At 54.1% G+C, this 14,858-nt stretch overlaps 1 protein-coding gene across 5 annotated transcripts; it reads right to left on the bottom strand.

The window, feature by feature from the left end:
• Positions 1-6,067: 6,067 nt before the first annotated feature.
• Positions 6,068-10,277, bottom strand: GNG8 (G protein subunit gamma 8). 5 transcript variants are annotated; one of them, XM_060398138.1, is made up of 3 exons: positions 10,205-10,277; positions 6,758-7,136; positions 6,068-6,314 (listed from the first exon to the last, which is right to left on the bottom strand). In XM_060398138.1, the coding sequence occupies exons 2-3, from the start codon at positions 6,839-6,841 to the stop codon at positions 6,186-6,188; spliced, it is 213 nt and encodes a 70-aa protein (XP_060254121.1). In that variant the 5' UTR covers positions 6,842-7,136; positions 10,205-10,277; the 3' UTR covers positions 6,068-6,185. The 5 variants fall into 5 exon arrangements, with proteins under 5 accessions (XP_060254121.1, XP_042088149.1, XP_042088148.1 ...); XM_042232215.2 differs by lacking the exon at positions 10,205-10,277 and adding an exon at positions 8,037-8,070 and having other exon boundaries at positions 6,758-6,843; XM_042232214.2 differs by lacking the exon at positions 10,205-10,277 and adding an exon at positions 8,037-8,070.
• Positions 10,278-14,858: the final 4,581 nt, after the last annotated feature.

Below are 14,858 nucleotides of genomic sequence, written 5' to 3' on the forward strand. Positions count from 1 at the left end.
AGGCTCAGCCCCCTTGGGGTTAGGGCATTGCCTAAGAATTGAGAAACAACCAGGAAATTCTTCCCTTATGGAGTGTTTTCCAGGCTCAGCTGAGATTTCTGTTCCCTGGACGCACTTCACTCTTTCCACAAGGCTGGGGGAAGAGGTGGCCCTGCCAGAGAAAAGAAATGCCAGTCCCTAGAGCCCTGTTGGTCCACAGGTTCCCAGCTCACACACACTCCCGCCCCCGCCGAGCCCTGGGGAGGCCGTCGGGGGAGGAGGGACCTGACATCCACGAGAAGGGGACAGCTCCCCCCGCCAGGATTTCCGCTGGTCAGTATCAAAGGGGAGCGCCCTCCCGCCCTCTTGTCTCTCACCCCAGCAGCCCTCCCGGGCCCCAGGCCAAGCGCTGGTGACCTTGACTTTAAGGAATAATATTTTAGCCACAGTCAGCCGTCCAGTCCAGGGCTCCAACATTGCTCTTCCAGAATGAATCCCAGCCCTCCACAGACACATTGCCAGCCACACCACCCTCCTGCCTGTGTGGTCTGCCTGCGTGTACCCGCGGCCAGAAAAGCGGTCACCAGTCCCTATTCCCACTGAGCCCATTTCCTATGCGGCCTCCCCACCCAAGGATCAGATAAGAAAGACCTCAGAGACCTTCTCAGATGCCCCTTATTTTTCAGGGAGGCCATTTAAATACAGAGATGACAAATTCAAGATCTTACTCCATTTGACTGGAGTTCCTGTCCCCATTTAACCACCTCCTTGCTATGGGATGGTCCCAAGGCCAGGAAGGGAAGCAAGGGGACCTCAGTTTCCTCGTCTGTAGAATGGGGCAACACTGACTCCGTGGGCCTGATGGACTGACCATGGCCAGTGGCCCATCCGAGACCCCTCTTTGGAACAAGGCGAGAACCTGTGTAGATATCTCAGCACATCCAAGGCCAGGAAGAATGGTCCTGACCCCGAGGACTGGACACTGGGCAGCTACTGACTTCCTCTCTCTGTCCTTATGTCACCCCAGCCTCCATGACCACAATCCCCTCCCCTCTCCCCCTTCTCCCGGTTCCCTATCACCCACGGCCAGCTGGCACTCCCAGCTTCCACCAGGATGGGTGCCCCAGCCCCAACCACACCAGGGGCTCTGGAGGGTGACCGTTCAGCCCTGCTCTGAGGGTGCCTGGTGTTTGTGTCTCAGGCCTACTTGGCCACGTGGTCCCCCCCTCATCCTCTGCGCAATCCCCAGCCAGACCAAAGGGAACTCAGGAAGTTCTCTCATATTAATGAAGGATGACGCCTGGCAGGCTAGCGTCCTGTCTCGGCATCAGGGGAGTTGCAGGGGTGGGAGGGGGTGCTCTGGTGCCCAGAGCCTCCCTGTCACTGGCTTCCTGTTGAGCATTCGGGAAGTCCACACTGCTCCCCTGACGGTACTCGCCTCCAGGCCTCGGTTTCCCCACCTTTGCCGCTGAGGGTCAGAAGCCCTGGCGACCTTGACATTCTGTGCTCCAGAGCAGGCAGGAGAGGTGATGACTGTAGCTCCTTCCTAAGAATCCCTGGGGTCCATGCCGCCGGGGTCAGACACGCTCACCTTCTGGGGAACCCCCAGCCTCCTGCTCGAGAGGTCACCCCAGCTGGGCTGGGCTGGAGGGTGGGGTGGTGGCTTCCGGGGGTGGGAAGAGCTGTGGGAGGGAACTGCTCTGAACGGGTGAGTCAGCAGCTTCCCCCTGCCACGCACTGCTGAGACGGGACTCGAGCCTCCCCAGAGGGACCCTGGGGCAGCACAGCAGAAGATGGAGGACAGCCCCAGGAGGACTGGGAATGGACACGCAGCACCCTGCGGGGGAGGAATGGGTACCCCGAAGGGAGCGTGCTACAGACTGGGCCTGTGAACTTCGTGTGTGGGTTTGGGTCACCTAAGTGAGCATTGTATCAGCATAGTGCGTGCGTGTGTGTGTGTGTGTGTGTGTGTGTGTGTGAGTGTGAGCGGTGGGTATTCTTTCCTGTAAGGTCTCTTTGTGTATCTGTGTCTAGGGGTGTGTTGTGTCTGTTCATGGCTGTGTCAGCCCACGTGTGTCCGTATGTATCTAAGCCTTGATGTTCTTCATCAAATGGCTGCCTTGCCTTTGTTGGGATGTTGTACAAAGTACACGTTGTACTTTGTTCAGCTACTGAACAAAGATTCAGTTTAGTCACTCAGTCGTGTCCGACTCTTTGCGACCCCGTGGACTGCAGCATGCCAGGCCTCCCTGTCCATCACCAACTCCCAGAGCTCGCTCAAACTCATGTCCATCGAGTCAGTGATGCCATCCAGCCATCTCATCCTCTGTCATCCCCTTCTCCTCCTGCCTTCAATCTTTCCCAGCTTTAGGGTCTTTTCAAATGAGTCAATTCTTCGCATCAGGTGGCCAAAGTATTATAGCTTCAGCTTCAGCATCAGTCCTTCCAGTGAATATTCAAGGCTGATTTCCTTTGGGATGGACTGGTTTGATCCCCTTGCAGTCCAAGGCACTCTCAAGAGTCTTCTCCAACTCCACAGTTCAAAAGCATCAATTCTTTGGTGTTCATCTTTCTTTATAGTCCAACTCTCACATCCTTACCTGACTACCGGAATAACCATAGCTTTGACTATACGGACCTAAATTAGAGACGGAATTCACTCTGCCTGCTTTTAGGGAGCCCTCAGACTGTTACTGGTGGGGTTGTTATTCACTCAACAAACCACCATGTGTAGAGGGCTGAGGGACTCAGAGGTGGTACCATCCGAAGGGGGCGTGGTCCCAAGTGGCATGCGACAAGCAGTGGGAGTGGAGGGTCATAGCTGGAGCCTGGGCAGGCCCTCAGCTGAGTCATTCCATCCGGGCGAGTGTCCTCATGGGGACAAGCACCAAGCAAGCCAGGAAATGGGACCAGGACAAGCTCTCCCACTCCTGCCGGCCAGCGCCTATAGTCGCCTGCCCAGGCCTGCATCTGGTCGTGCTGCTGACCTAAGATGCCAGCTTGCCCTGGGCCTGACCCTCTCCCGGCTCCTGGGCTTCCGTCCTCCAGGCCCTACCCTGGGAGAGAGCTGGCTCCACCTCGTACCCACCGCCCCCCCCACAACACATATATGCCACCAGCTGCTCATGCCTGCCAGGCCCGCTTGTCATCTGTGCCTACTCACTGCTGTGAGGAGCTGCCACGTGTCCATCCTAACCCATCCCTCCTTAGCAGGCCCCAGCCCCTTCAGTAGAGGCCAGTATTATCTGCCCACCACCCCAACTGCCAGCCCACAATGGGCCCTTGCCCACCTACTAGCCGCTGCTTCCTTCACCGGCCCCTGGTGTCCCTACTCTGCCTCCCCTGCCCTGCCTTTGCCTGGGCTGGGTGCCTCCCCTGGGATCCCCTCACTTCTGTCCCTCAAGGCCCCCTTTGAACCCCTCCGGCCCCTCCGGAGGTCATCCATTGGCTCCTCCCACTCCAACCTCAAGCCCCAGCTGACTAGGTTGTCTCTCCCTGCCAGTCTTCCATGTCTGTAAAATGGGGTTAAGCAGAGTCTTTGTGGGAGCTGCTGTTAGAACGGAGTGAGATGGGCTTGTGAAACTGGACTCCTAAGTGACGGCCATGATTAAGGCTCTTTCTGGCCTTGCTATGTCTACTACTCTCCAGCCCCTCAGTGCCAAGCATGCAGGGTGGGGTGTGGAAGGAGGACAGCTGGGTGGGGCAGTCTGCAGACCTGGGGTTTGGGGTGAAGTGGGAGGGAACTGCTGAATGCCAACACTTCCCCAGGTATTCACCTCTGCCTCTTGGCCTGGCTCTGGCTGGCCTGAGCCTGACCCCAGAGCTGACCTCACAGCTGGAGGCGGCAGGGAAAGGGAACCAGAAGTCACATCCAGCTAATGAGATTATCTGGTTTGGAGGCTGGTCACCCAGGACCTGCTCCGGCTTCTCCCTTCTGGCTTCTCATCTCTCTCAGCCTCGGTCTAGGTGCAGGCTCACCCACCCCTACTCCTCCAGGCAGGCACACATTCCTCCGGCTCGCTGCCCCACCACTAGGTCAGCCAACCCCACTTGCTTCTCCATTCCCATTCCCCAAGATCAACTCCAAGGTCCCAGGGTTCAAAGGGTCTAACAGGCCAGGCTCAAGAAATCCGTACACTTCTGAAGTGCAGAGCTCTGGAACCCTAGCCCAATTAGGGGGCAGGACCCCAGCATCCTGACCCCAACAGGGTTCAAAGACTCCACAGTTCCAGCCGAGTTTCTGAGATTCCTTTGCATTTCAGGTTCTAAGATGCAAGGATGCTGAGTCTGTGAAATTCCAGAATCCTTCTGGCAACTTCCCCTCAGCATCACTCCTCCTCCCTTCAGCTCATCCTTGGCTCTCTCTGTCCCCCTCTGTCTCCCCCGGGGCTCCCACAGACATGATGCAACCAGGGCCGGAGCCAGGCTGAGAGGTGGGAGGTAGGAGAGAGATGTAATTACAGCGTCTCTTGCCTCAATTCAATAGGAAGCTCAGATTTGGGGCCCAGGGGACCCTAATTCAATGTGAATAATGGAGCACTTGCCAGACGCAGGCACGGCCCCTCTGGGAAGGGGAGGCCTAGGGAGTCATCTCCACCAGATCCAGGGGTGCAGACTCAAGACAAGAGGGCTCGAGGAGAGGGGAGGGGTCACAAACTCAGTGGACCTCAGACCAACCAGGTTAAATAATTAAGCCCATAGCTCACCCAGTCTGCATTTCTTTATTTTCAACAGAATCATGGGTTCAAGGCATTTTACCTTTCTCTTCATTTCTCTGTAAGAAGCTCCTGGCACAGGCTCTGTGGTAAATAGTGTCTGATCCCCAGTGTCCCTCACTGGGAGACAATAGTGTGTGGTGGGGATTTTGGCAAACTGGAAAGCCAGGGCCCCATATCATAGCCTCTGGTCACCCTGGAGATTGTGCAGTTCTAAGGTCACCCAGACCTTCCAAATGGAAGAAGCCATCAAGGTGGGCATTTATGTGAAGTACTCTCATTTAACTGCCGGCATGTAGGTCCTAAAAGGGCTTCCCTGGTGGCTCAGTGGTAATGAATTTGCCTGCAATGAAGGAGACATGGGTTCATTCCCTAGGTGGGGAAGATTCCCTGGAGAAGGAAGTGGCTACCCACTCCAGTATTCTTGCCTGGAATATCACATGGACAGAGGAGCCTGGTGGGCCACAGTCCATGGGGTCCCAAAAAGTCAGACACAACTTAGCAGCTAAACAGCAAATACAGGTCCTGGAAATCACCAGTGTATGAAGTGGGAAACACAGAAGAGGAATCAGGGCTGTCACCGTAATCCATGTCCTCAGAAAAAAGGAAATAGAAAAGAATGTACGTACTGATTTGTCTCCTGTAGCCTCACTTCTCTCTTCTCTACCCCATGTTTAATTCCCACCCTGTACCAGCTCAGATGTCCCCTCCTCCAGGAAGCCCTCCCTGACCTTCAAGCTGAGTCAGGCCTTCCCTCTGAATTCCCCCATCCCAGCTCTGCCCACTCTGAATCATCACTATCCCAGGACAGCTCTATCACTCCCACTGGATTCTGAACCCCAGGAACCCGGGGCCAGGGCTGTCTTGGTAGTGTCCATGACCCCTGTTTCAACTATTACAGGTCCAGGAGTGTTTGGAAGAATGAATAAAGGAACAGGGACAAGTTCAGTGCTTGTGGGGGTGGGGCTGTGGTAGGGAGTAGGCCCATGTGTAAAAAGGGGTTGTAATCATTCAGGGGACGAAAAAGGTGGGTACTGGGTATTCTAAAGACCTCCAGCCCAGGAGAGAGGCAAGAAGAGCCGCCAGCCGAGAGGTTCAGGGAGCAGGAGCGTCCAGTCTTCACCCCATTATCTCTTAGCTTGTGACTCTGAGTAAGGGACCTCCTTTGGCTCAGTTTCCTCATATACGTAGCCAATTGCTTTCTGGGGCTGTTGGGATGATTAAATCAATTCAGGATCGCGGGAACACTCCGTGGAGGCCAGAGCCAGGAAGTAGGATGTCCTCTGATAATCCCCCTGCCCTGCATCCACATAACCTCGCCCCACACCCCCACACTCCACACACACGAAGAAGGAATGAGAAGGGACACGGGCTCCTCCATGGTGGCCCCAGGTTCTGCATGTGCCTCAGTTTCCCCGAGAGCACAGGCACCCCCGCAGTCACCACGTTTATTGGATTCATATTTTGACGGGGTAGGGGGGTCGGGAGGGCTCAGAGCAGGACGCAGAAGAGGCGCTTGTCTCGGAAGGGGTTCTCTGCGGCGGGTACCGGCGTCACCAGCGGGTCATCTTTGGCGTGAGTCTCGCAGAAGGCCAGGAGCTCGGCCGCTGCCTGCGACACCTGCGGGCACCCAGGGGAAGATGTCCACGCCCACCCCCGCCCCGCCCCGCCCCGCCCCGCCCCGCCCCCCCCCGCCCCGCCCCGCACCGCCCGCCCCGCCCCGCCCCGCCCGCCCCGCCCCGCCCCGCCCCACCCGCCCCCGCCCCGCCCCTGCCTGGGCCACGCCCCCTGCCTGGGCCCTTCCTCTAGTCAGGCCCGCCCCCGTCAGGCTCCGCCCCCGTGTCCAGGCCTCTCCTATTGCCAGCCCCCGCCCTTAGGCCCCGCCCCCTCTCGGTCCAGCCCCCTTGTCCAGCCGCTCCCCACCCTCCACCCCCTATCCTTGGAGTCCAGTCCCGTTCCGAAGGGGATCTTTCCACCCGGGCTCCCGGCTCCACTCCCAAGTCTGACCAGTCCAGACTCCAGCCCCGGAGCCCGCGGCCTTCCTCCCCAGCCCGACCCAGCACCTTCATGCGGTCGATGTTCACCTCCAGCTTCAGCTGCTCCACGGTCTTCCGGGCCTCCGCGATCTTGGCCATGTTGTTGGACATGGCTGCGGCGGGGAAAGGTTAAAAGCCGGTGGGAGTGGGGGCGAAGGAGTAGGCTAGGGCAAAGGTGGGTCCCCAGATAGGGTTGGCGGTGGCGGTGGAACCCACTAATAGGGGCGTGCGTGGAAGGGCTCACCGATGCGGTGCCCAGAGTGGAGGAAGAGACAGGAAAACAGAAGGAAAGGGGAGCGATGGAGATCTGCGCAGATGGGGGGCCAAGAAGCCGGCCGAAAGGGGGACCTAGGAACAGGGACGAGCAGGCCAAGAGAAGGCTTGGAGGGGTGCACAGATGGGGTACCTAGAGGCAGGTGAAGGAGGGAAGAGAGGGAAGGCAGGAGGGAAGCACAGACGGGAGGCCGAGAGGCAGGGGGAGGGAGGGACAGAGGACAGGGACACAGGTGTTAGATCCAGAGATCCAGGTGTCCTCGCCTCCCGGGGAGAGCGCAAGAGCCAGGAGGGGGCCCTCCCCAGGCCAATTAGCAGGGCCTCCCCGGAGAAGAGGGAATTAAGATCACCGCGGGAGGGGCCAGAGGGGGCCTCATTAGGGCCTTGGCAGCAGCTGCCCCCTCCGCCCCCCTCGGGGAGCCCCCCATCCCAACCCTGGCCACCTCAAAGGCTCCTCTGCTCATTAGCAGCCTTAGAAAGGGCTGGAGAGGGGGGCAACACAGCCAGGACTGGGAGAGGGACAGGGAGGATTGCGACAGAGAGGAGCAGAGAGAGATGGGGAGAGGGAGGGGGAATAAAGAGACTGAGGGAGAGAAAGATGGAGAGACAGGCGGGTGGGACAGAGTGCTGAAGGGAGTGGAGACAGGGAGAGAGGGGTGTGAGGAGAGAGGCAGAGTGCTATGGGAGAGAGAAGCACAGCGCGGACCAAAGCACAGAGGGAGGAAAAAGAAGGGGCGACAGGAGGCTGAGGGAGAGATGGAGTGACGGAGGTGGGCGAGAGTAGACAGAAGGGCAACTAGAGCGCTAGAGGCAGGGGGAGAGAGGGGAGAAAGGCAGGGAACAGAGAGAAAGAAGTGGAGGGGCAGGAGGGGACCCAGAGTGATGAAAAAGGACAGAGGAGGGCACACGGAGAGACAGAGGGAAAGGCAGGCTGAGGGAGATGAGCAAGGATAAAGTCACTCATCCGCTCGCGCATTCACTCGTTCCCAGGCAGAGGGACCAGCTGTCGGGGTTCAGGACCACAGCCTCCTACCTGTTGCTGCTCAGGGCTGGGAAGGCAGGCGGGTGGCAGAGACACAGCGTCTGTACCCACCTCGGTTCTGCCCCGCCCCCTCTCCTGGGGCACAGCCCCTGAGGACCCGCCTCCTCCTGCTACGCCACCAGCATGCCCCTCGCCCTCGAGTCCTGTCTCTCTGGGTCCTCTCATTACATCTGTCCGTCTCTCTTTGTCTTTGTGTGTCCGTCTCTCTCTTCCTTTCTCTCTCTCTCTGTGTCAGTCTCCCTTTTCAATCTCTGTCTCTGTCTCCGTCACACTCACACACACACACACACACACACACACACACACACACTCACAGGAAAAGAGTCTTAGGATGAGCCCCCCCCCAACCCCACTCTGCCGCATTTATCCCACAGTCATCCAGATCTCTCCTGTGCGTTCACACAGCCTCACACTCCATTACATACGCTCGGCCACCCTGTCACACCCACAACCTCCGTGTCACCCCACCCCAAATAATGCCCTCTCAGCACACAGAGTCACACTCACAGTCCCTCGCAGAGATGCCTCACATGATGCTGCGTACAGTCTCCTGAACCACCCTAACCTTTCGCGGCGCCACAGTCATGTCACACGGTCCCTCACGATCTCTCTGAGAGGCCCATCACCACCAGTGACATCTTACACAACCACAGTCAGAGGGACAACCTCTGAGCGTCAGGTGTAGAGACACACACGCGCAGTTCCACACAGGACCACACGCAACCTCTCAAGATGTCTTGCTGAGCCTCACACAGTCTGTATCACACACAGGTGCTGCCCTCATACCGCAGCCGCCTGGTGTCACAGCTCACACCCATGCAGTTTTTCTTGCATGCTCATCTGAGCGCCCTGGACAGTTGCACATTCTCTAATGCACTGCCATGACACTCTGCCAGTCTCTCAGGGCCCCACACGATCTGTGTGACACACAGTCACACCCAGCATCTCACACGTCATCACTGTGACTGACACACCCTTGTCGCACACTCACAAGGTCATTCACACTCAGCTTCCCTCCCCACGTCTCTCACACTGCTTCTCACGCCATTACTTGGTGGGCCATTCTCATTCATTCTTGCCGTCTCTCACACACCCTCTCCCCATGGACACACACAACTCTCCCATCCTCACCATATTGCACACTGTCACACACAACCTCTTGCTCACACATGGTCTCTCAATGTCACAGTCCTCCAAATAGTGTCTCAGGGACCCCCAAACTCATGGTGTCACATGCAGTCACCGATACGTCATCTCGGTCACTCACGTAAACGGTCACACACAATGTCTCGGTGTAACACGATTGGAAGAACTGACTCATTTGAAAAGACCCTGACGCTGGGAAAGATTGAAGGCAGGAGGAGAAGGGGACAACAGAGCGTGAGATGGGTGGATGGCATCACCGACTCAATGGACATGAGTTTGAATAAACTCCGGGAGTTGGCGATGGACAGGGAAGCCTGGCATGCTGCAGTGCATGGGGTCGCAAAGCGTCGGACACGACTGAGCGACTGAACTTTACTGAACTGAACACAGTTTCACAGTCACGCCCAGTTTCTGGTTGTCACAGAAAATCTCACAAGGTCACACAGCTACGCACAACCTCTGGACTTCACGCGCGATCTCAGAGTGGTACACACTCACACAGCGAGTGTCACCCATAGTGTCCTGCCCTGAACACACTCGCGGGCGCTGCACACTCAGCCCGCAGTCGTCTCCTGGCAGCTTCCTGCCGGCCACACGGGGGCGCCCGCGGTCCGCCGAACCGCCCACTCCGCCGGCGCCAAAGCCGTAGGAGGTAGAAACCCGGAGGGCAAAGCGCCCCCGCTGGCAAGCTGGGAATTAGAGGTGGGAGAGACACAGAAAGGTGGAGGGAGCTAGAGAAAGCTCACTGAAGATGGACCGGACACAGAAATTCAGAGAGAGGGAGAGAGAGATGCCGGGAGAGACAGAGGCAGAGATAGGGACACAGAGACGGAAATTTGGAGAGATGGGGACCCAGGGACTAAGAGAGACAGAGACAGGCAGAGGGTTGCAGAGACTGAGACGTGCAGGAGAGACACGCAGGCAGAAAAGTACAGTCAGAAACGGTGACTGAGAAACACGGACACCGAGACACAGACAGAAGAGGGTAGAGACACAGACACGACCGACCGCACCCTCCGCAGGGGACCAGACGGCAGAGGCGGAGTCTGCAGAGGCGCTTCCCAGAGGCAAGACCTCTGGGCCGCCAAAGGGGCGTGGAAGTTCGGGGTGGGGGTAGAAGGGGCGTGTTCGGGGCGTGTCTTTGGGGCGTGTCCTGGGTGTGGTTTGCCGCGAGGGGCGGGTCTTGGGACCAGCTCCCGACCTCGCCTCCCTAGCGGGCTGAGGGAGGGGCGGAGGCCGAGCCCCGGGGAGACGTGGAGGTCGCGGAAAGAAGCCTCTTTACTGCAGTCATTCCATCCCAATTCGGTTTTTACTGCCTGAGCAGGGAAGCAAGACCGGCCGGCAGGGGATACGGGCCTGGGTCCCCAATTTGATAGGGGGATATCGGACCCTGGCTCCCCAACCCCCTATCGCGCGGGAGCAGCAGGGCCAGGTTGCGTGGGGGGAGGGGAACTAGGCTCACATCTGGAAAGCATCAGGCGCGCCGGACGTGCCAGGGCCCCGGGCCCGGCTGCGGAAGAGCGGAGGGGAGTTAGGGCGCCCCCGTCCCCCTCCCTTAGCGGGGTCGGCCGGCGCCGGGGAGGGGCCTGGGTTTACGCCTAACCTCGGCGCCTCCCGCAGCTGGTTTCCATCAGCAGTTTTGGCCCGGGCAGCCCCCGAGGAGGAAACACGGCTCAGAGCGGGGAAAGGCAGGGTGACGACCCAATCTTCCCTCCCTGTCTCTAATGGCAGCCAGAGGCTGGGGGCGGGGAGACGGACAGGCGGACGCTGTCTGAACCAAGAGTAACCTCCATTTCTCTTCCCAGTTGCGGACCTTTCCACTCTACGGATTACCTTGGTTTCCAGATGTGCAACCCTGCCCTGTGCTGCAGAGGAATTCCCCAGCCTCATGACAGTGGTACTCCTGATCCCATTTTCTGGAGGGAGAAACTGAGACCCTGGATTGCAGATTCAATTCTGACTTGAATTATTAAAGAAACGGGCGATGACTGCCAACAGTTGATCTAGCATGGAATACCCAGTCCCTACCGGACATTCCATATGAATGTCTGCCGTATGTCAAACTCAGTTGCCCAAAACTGAGCTCCTGAGTCCACCTGCCAAACCCTCTCCTACCACAGTCTTATTCATGTCAGTTGATGGGTCAATCTTAACCCCCCCTCCCTTTCTCACACCCCACAACTGCTCTGGCAACAAATCCCATTAACTCCATCTTCAAAGTCTGTCCACAATCCAGTCACTTCTCACCTCCTCTGCTGCCCCCACTCTGGTCCAGGCACCATGCCCTGCAGCTTGGGCAATTATAGTCCCTACTCACTGGGTCTCCAGCTTCTATTAATACCTCTGTCTCCCTCAGCCTATTCGGCACAGAGCAGCCAGAGGGACCCTGTTTAAAACAAAGTCCCAAGATAACGGTAGCAAGTGCTAGTGAGAATATGGAGACCGTGAGGATGTAAAACGATGCTGCCATTTTAGAAAATAACTCTGGCAGTTCCTCAAAAGATAACAGAGTTACCAGATGATCCGGCAATTCCTCTATTATGTATCTACCTAGGAGAAACGAAAGAATGTAGTCACACAAACACTTTGTATTTGAATGTTCATAGCAGGATTATTCACAAAAGCCCCAAAGTGGAAACAACCCAAATGTTCATCAACTGATAAATGGATAAACTACATGTGGTCTATTCAAACAGTGGAACATCATTTAGCAATAAAAAGAAATGCAGTACTGACATGTGCTACAACATGGATAAACTTTGAAACATTATGCTAAGTGAAATACACAGTTACAAAAGACTATACATTGCGTGACTCCACATGTATTTCCAGAACAGGCCACTCGAAAAGGACAAAAATAGATCTACAAAAGTGGATCCCCACAGGCTGGGGAGACTGTGGGATAACAGATAAGGGATGCAGAGTTTCTACCTGGAGTGATGGAAATGTTCTGAAATTTACTGTGGTGATAATATAATCACAGGACAACTCTGTGACTATAATAAAAGCCATTGATAAAACCTTGATAAAAGACATTGAAGAAGACAGAAATAAATGAAAAGATATCCTGTGTTCATGGACTGGAAGAATTAATATTATTAAGCTGTCCATACTATCCAAAGCAATTGAGAGATTGAGTGCAATCCCTATCAAAATTCCAATGGCATTTTTCACAGAAATAGACCAAACAATTCTACAATGTGTATGAGATCAGGAAAGACCCTAAATAGCCACAGCAATTTTGAGAAAGAAATACAAAGCTGGAGGCATCGTGTGCCCTAATTTCATACTATATTACAATGCTACGGTAATTAAAACAGTATGGTACTGGCACAAAAACAGACACATGGATCAACAGACTAGAATGGGGAGCCCAGAAATAAACTGACGCATACATGGGCAATTAATTTATAATAAAGGAGCCAAGGATATACAACAGAGAAAAGATAGTCTCTTCAATAAATGGTGTTCTGAAAACTCAACAGCCACATGCAGAAGAATGAAACTGGACCCCTATTTTACACCTTATGCAAAAATTAACTCAAATGAATTAAATACTTGAACCTAAGAACTGAAACCACAAAAGTCCCAGGAGAAAACATAAGCAGTATGTTTTGACATCAGATGTGGAGATTTTATTTTTTGGATTTGACACTAAAAGCAAAAATAAATGTTGGACTATATCAAATTAAGTGTTTTTGCACAGGAAATCATCCACAAAATGAAAGGGCCACTTACTGAATGGGGTACATTGCTAACCATGTACAAGATAAGGGATTAACATTCAGAATACATAAAGAACCAGAATACATAAAGAACTAATATCCAAAATATATAAAGAACTCATACAACTCAAAAGCAAAAAGAAAATCTGATTTAAAAATGGGCAGAAGATCTGAATAGACATTTTTCCAAATAAGACATACACATGGCCAACAGGTACATGAAGAGGCGCTCAACATCACTAAACACCAGGGAAAGGCAAATCAAAGCCACAATGAGATATCACATCTATCAGAAAGGCCATCATCAAAAAGACAAGCAATGACAGGTGTCATTCAAGGATGTCAAGAAAAAGGAACCCTGGGGCACTATTCCTAGGCATGTAAGCTGGTGTAGCCACAATGGACAAACAGTATGGAGTTTCCTCAAACAAACAGAACTACCATATGATCCAGCAATTCCACTTCCGGGTACTTATCTAAAGAAGATGAAAACAGTAATTGAAAAGGATACATTCACCCCTATGTTCATTGCAGCATTTCTTACAATAGCCAAGACTGTGGAAGCAACCTAAGTGTCCACTGATGGGAATGAATAAAGAAAACGTGAATTCAATGGAATATTATTCAGGCATAAAAAAGAGGGAAATCTTGCCATTTGTCACAACACGGATGGACAACAGATGACAGAAGTCAGACAGAAAAAGACAAATGCCACGGGGTCTCATTGACATATGGAATCTAAAACCAAAAAGAAGCTTGTAGACACAGAACAGATTGATGGTTGCCTGAGGGGTCGGGGGATGGGCAAAATGGGTGAAGAGAGTCAAAAGCAAATTTCTAGTTGTAAAACAAGTAAGTCATGGGATATAAAGTACAACATGGTTAGTATAATTAATAATCCTGTATTGCATGTTTGAAAGGTGCTAAGAGAGTCCATCTTAAAAGCTCTCATCACAAGGGGGAAAAAATTTTAAACAAAAACCGCTGAGTCCCATATTTTATATGGGCGAATTTTATGGTAGTGAATTATGTTTCAATAGAGCTGTTAACCCCCTCCTCCCACACCCCAAACATCTAAGTTCCTCTTCTGCTCTGAATTCTCCCATGGCTCTCATCTCTCTGGAGGAATAAAAACCAAATTCCTCACCAGGGCCCATGAGACCCCACGTGATGCAGTGGTCCCAGACCATTTTCGGCCCTCGCCTCCCCCGCACCCTCCCCAAGCCCCGTTCTCCCCCGTCACTCATGCTCCAGACATGCTGGACTCCCAGCTGTTTTGCCAACATACCAAGCACTGTTTGGGCTTCAGCACTGGCTGACCCTTCCGCTTGGGAGGTTCTTTCCCAAGAGATCCGCAAGCCTCAACTCTCCATCTCCTTCAGGTCTCTGTTCAAACGTCACCCTCTGAACTAGAGCACCCCTAATCAGTCTACTTAAAAACTCCTCTGCCTTCCTATTCCTCCCAATTCCTTCATCTCTGCTGTTTTCCCCTCACAGTCCTTATCACCTTTTAAAAATTATAGAATTTATGTATTTATTATGTTAGCATCCTCTCCTGCCTGCCACCAGCTCAGCCTCCATCCCTGTGAGCAGTTCCTTGTGTATCTGTCTAGAGATAATCCATACAGAAATAGGCTGATGGGGCAATGGCTAACAGCGTGGACTCGTAGGCAGTCTGAACTTAAAGGTCTGGCTTTGCTATTTCTTGGTTTCTGCTAAGTGACTCCAGAGAGCTGTGCCTCGGTTTCTCCATCAAAACGGACATAAGAGGGACTTCCCTGGTGGTCCAGTGGCTAAGACTCCATGCTGCCAATGCAGGGGGGCCCTGGGTTCGATCCCTGGTCAGGGAACTAAATTCCACATGCTGCAACTAAAGATACCAAGTGTCACAACTAAGACCCAGCATAGCCAAATAAATAAATATATATTTTTAATGGGTATA

This window comes from Ovis aries, chromosome 14 (genome assembly GCF_016772045.2).
Source record: "Ovis aries strain OAR_USU_Benz2616 breed Rambouillet chromosome 14, ARS-UI_Ramb_v3.0, whole genome shotgun sequence".
NCBI classification, from domain to species: Eukaryota; Metazoa; Chordata; class Mammalia; order Artiodactyla; family Bovidae; genus Ovis; species Ovis aries.

Bases quoted from the DNA above. Each gene is read 5' to 3' on its own strand.
- GNG8 (XM_060398138.1), bottom strand. From the start codon at position 6,841: ATGTCCAACAACATGGCCAAGATCGCGGAGGCCCGGAAGACCGTGGAG. The intron at 6,315-6,757 runs GTGCTGGGTCGG...GGGTGCCCGCAG, and splicing joins TGAACATCGACCGCATGAAG to GTGTCGCAGGCAGCGGCCGA.